The 1,361-nt window shown below is 33.3% G+C and overlaps 1 protein-coding gene across 2 annotated transcripts in view; it reads right to left on the reverse strand.

Annotated features, from left to right (window-relative positions):
* LOC106789193 overlaps positions 1–1,361 on the reverse strand; it is a 260,249-nt gene that overhangs the window by 5,859 nt on the left and 253,029 nt on the right. The window contains exon 11 of one of the 2 annotated variants that reach the window (XM_014753196.1): positions 1,091–1,189. The exons of the other annotated variant lie outside the window; for it this stretch is intronic. Within the exon in view, the coding sequence (XP_014608682.1) occupies positions 1,091–1,189 (99 nt within the window). The remainder of the gene's footprint in view (positions 1–1,090; positions 1,190–1,361) is intronic. 2 annotated transcript variants of the gene reach the window in all.

Here is a 1,361-nt window from a genome sequence, read left to right on the forward strand (position 1 = left end):
GTGGGTGGGTGGTTGGTATACATTTTGGTTTAAATGTGACTAGAAGGGGGAAGAAAAAAAGAAGAAAATGAAAATGGACGAGAAGGGGGTAAAAGGGGAGGAGGTGGAGGAGGTGGAGGAGGTGGAGGAGGAGGAGGGTAGTAGGTATGTGATTTTGCGGTAAAGATCTACATACCTACATGCAACAAACGTGCTTCGCTTATCGTGCACCGCTTATCGTGCATTTATGACCGAAATTCTTTTCAAATAAGAAAATTGTTCGTAAAAACGTTGTACGATGTTAACGCGTGAAAATGTTGACAAAATGTGAATTGTATGATATATTCTCGATCGGAGAGAAAAAGAAATATCTTTTTTTCATATTTCATAAGATGTAACTTTTTAAGAGTTCGCGTAACTTTTGTAATATTCGGATCCGGGTAATGCTTGCATTTGAAAAAGAAAAAGGTGAAATTGTAAGTAAAGAACATTGTGTTATTTCGTTCGTTAAATCGAAAATTATATTATGTCTTAAAAAGTAATCGAAGGGAAGAAAGAATTGAATACGTTTAGAAAATTTATTAGAAAATAAGAAAAGAATGGGAACGCATGTTGGTGAACAAATTTGTGACGTTAATGAACATGATGAAATATAGATAAGAAACTACCAAATAGTTTTACACTTTTTGTCCCAACCAAATATATATGTATATATTTTGATATATAGAAAAATATAGGATAGGAAAACATACACATATATATATATATATATATATATATGTATGTATTAAGATTATAAAAAGAGAAAAGGATTTAAATACGAAAGCATAGCAATCGATCATGCTTCTTCTCTCGATCTTGATCTTGATTTTGAAGAAAAAAAAAAAGAAGATAGAAAAAAAGAATATAGAAAAAAAGAAAAAGTGGTGTTTTTTTGTTGTTGTTGTCCATTAGTTTATTATAAACGTATCATGCATAAATTTGATATCGTGCAAGCAATTATAAGTGCATAATAAGTTTGGTATAAAGGTAGACACGAGTGATTATCGGTTTATAAAAGCGAAATAAAAGATTGTTTGAATAGAGAGGATGTCTGTTATATGTCACGTACTGTGTGTGTAGCGGCTGAGTGTTGGTTCTCAAGTTCTTCTTGTTCCTCGTAGTCGCTGCTCTGGCTTGGCGAAAGTCCCTCCTCCCCGCTACTCCGGCTCTAAAACGTTCATACTCGCAGAGACTTTTCTAATCACCCAGTATATACGATGGTAGAAATACGAAAAATGTGTGTGTGTTTAAGTGGGGGTGGTATTTGGGGTAAAGGAGAGGAGAGGAGAAGAGAATAGGACGATGAAATTTAAATGTATGATATATATATATATATATAT

Source organism: Polistes canadensis, unplaced genomic scaffold (assembly GCF_001313835.1).
Source record: "Polistes canadensis isolate GaletaPanama2010 unplaced genomic scaffold, ASM131383v1 scaffold_169, whole genome shotgun sequence".
Taxonomy (NCBI): Eukaryota; Metazoa; Arthropoda; class Insecta; order Hymenoptera; family Vespidae; genus Polistes; species Polistes canadensis.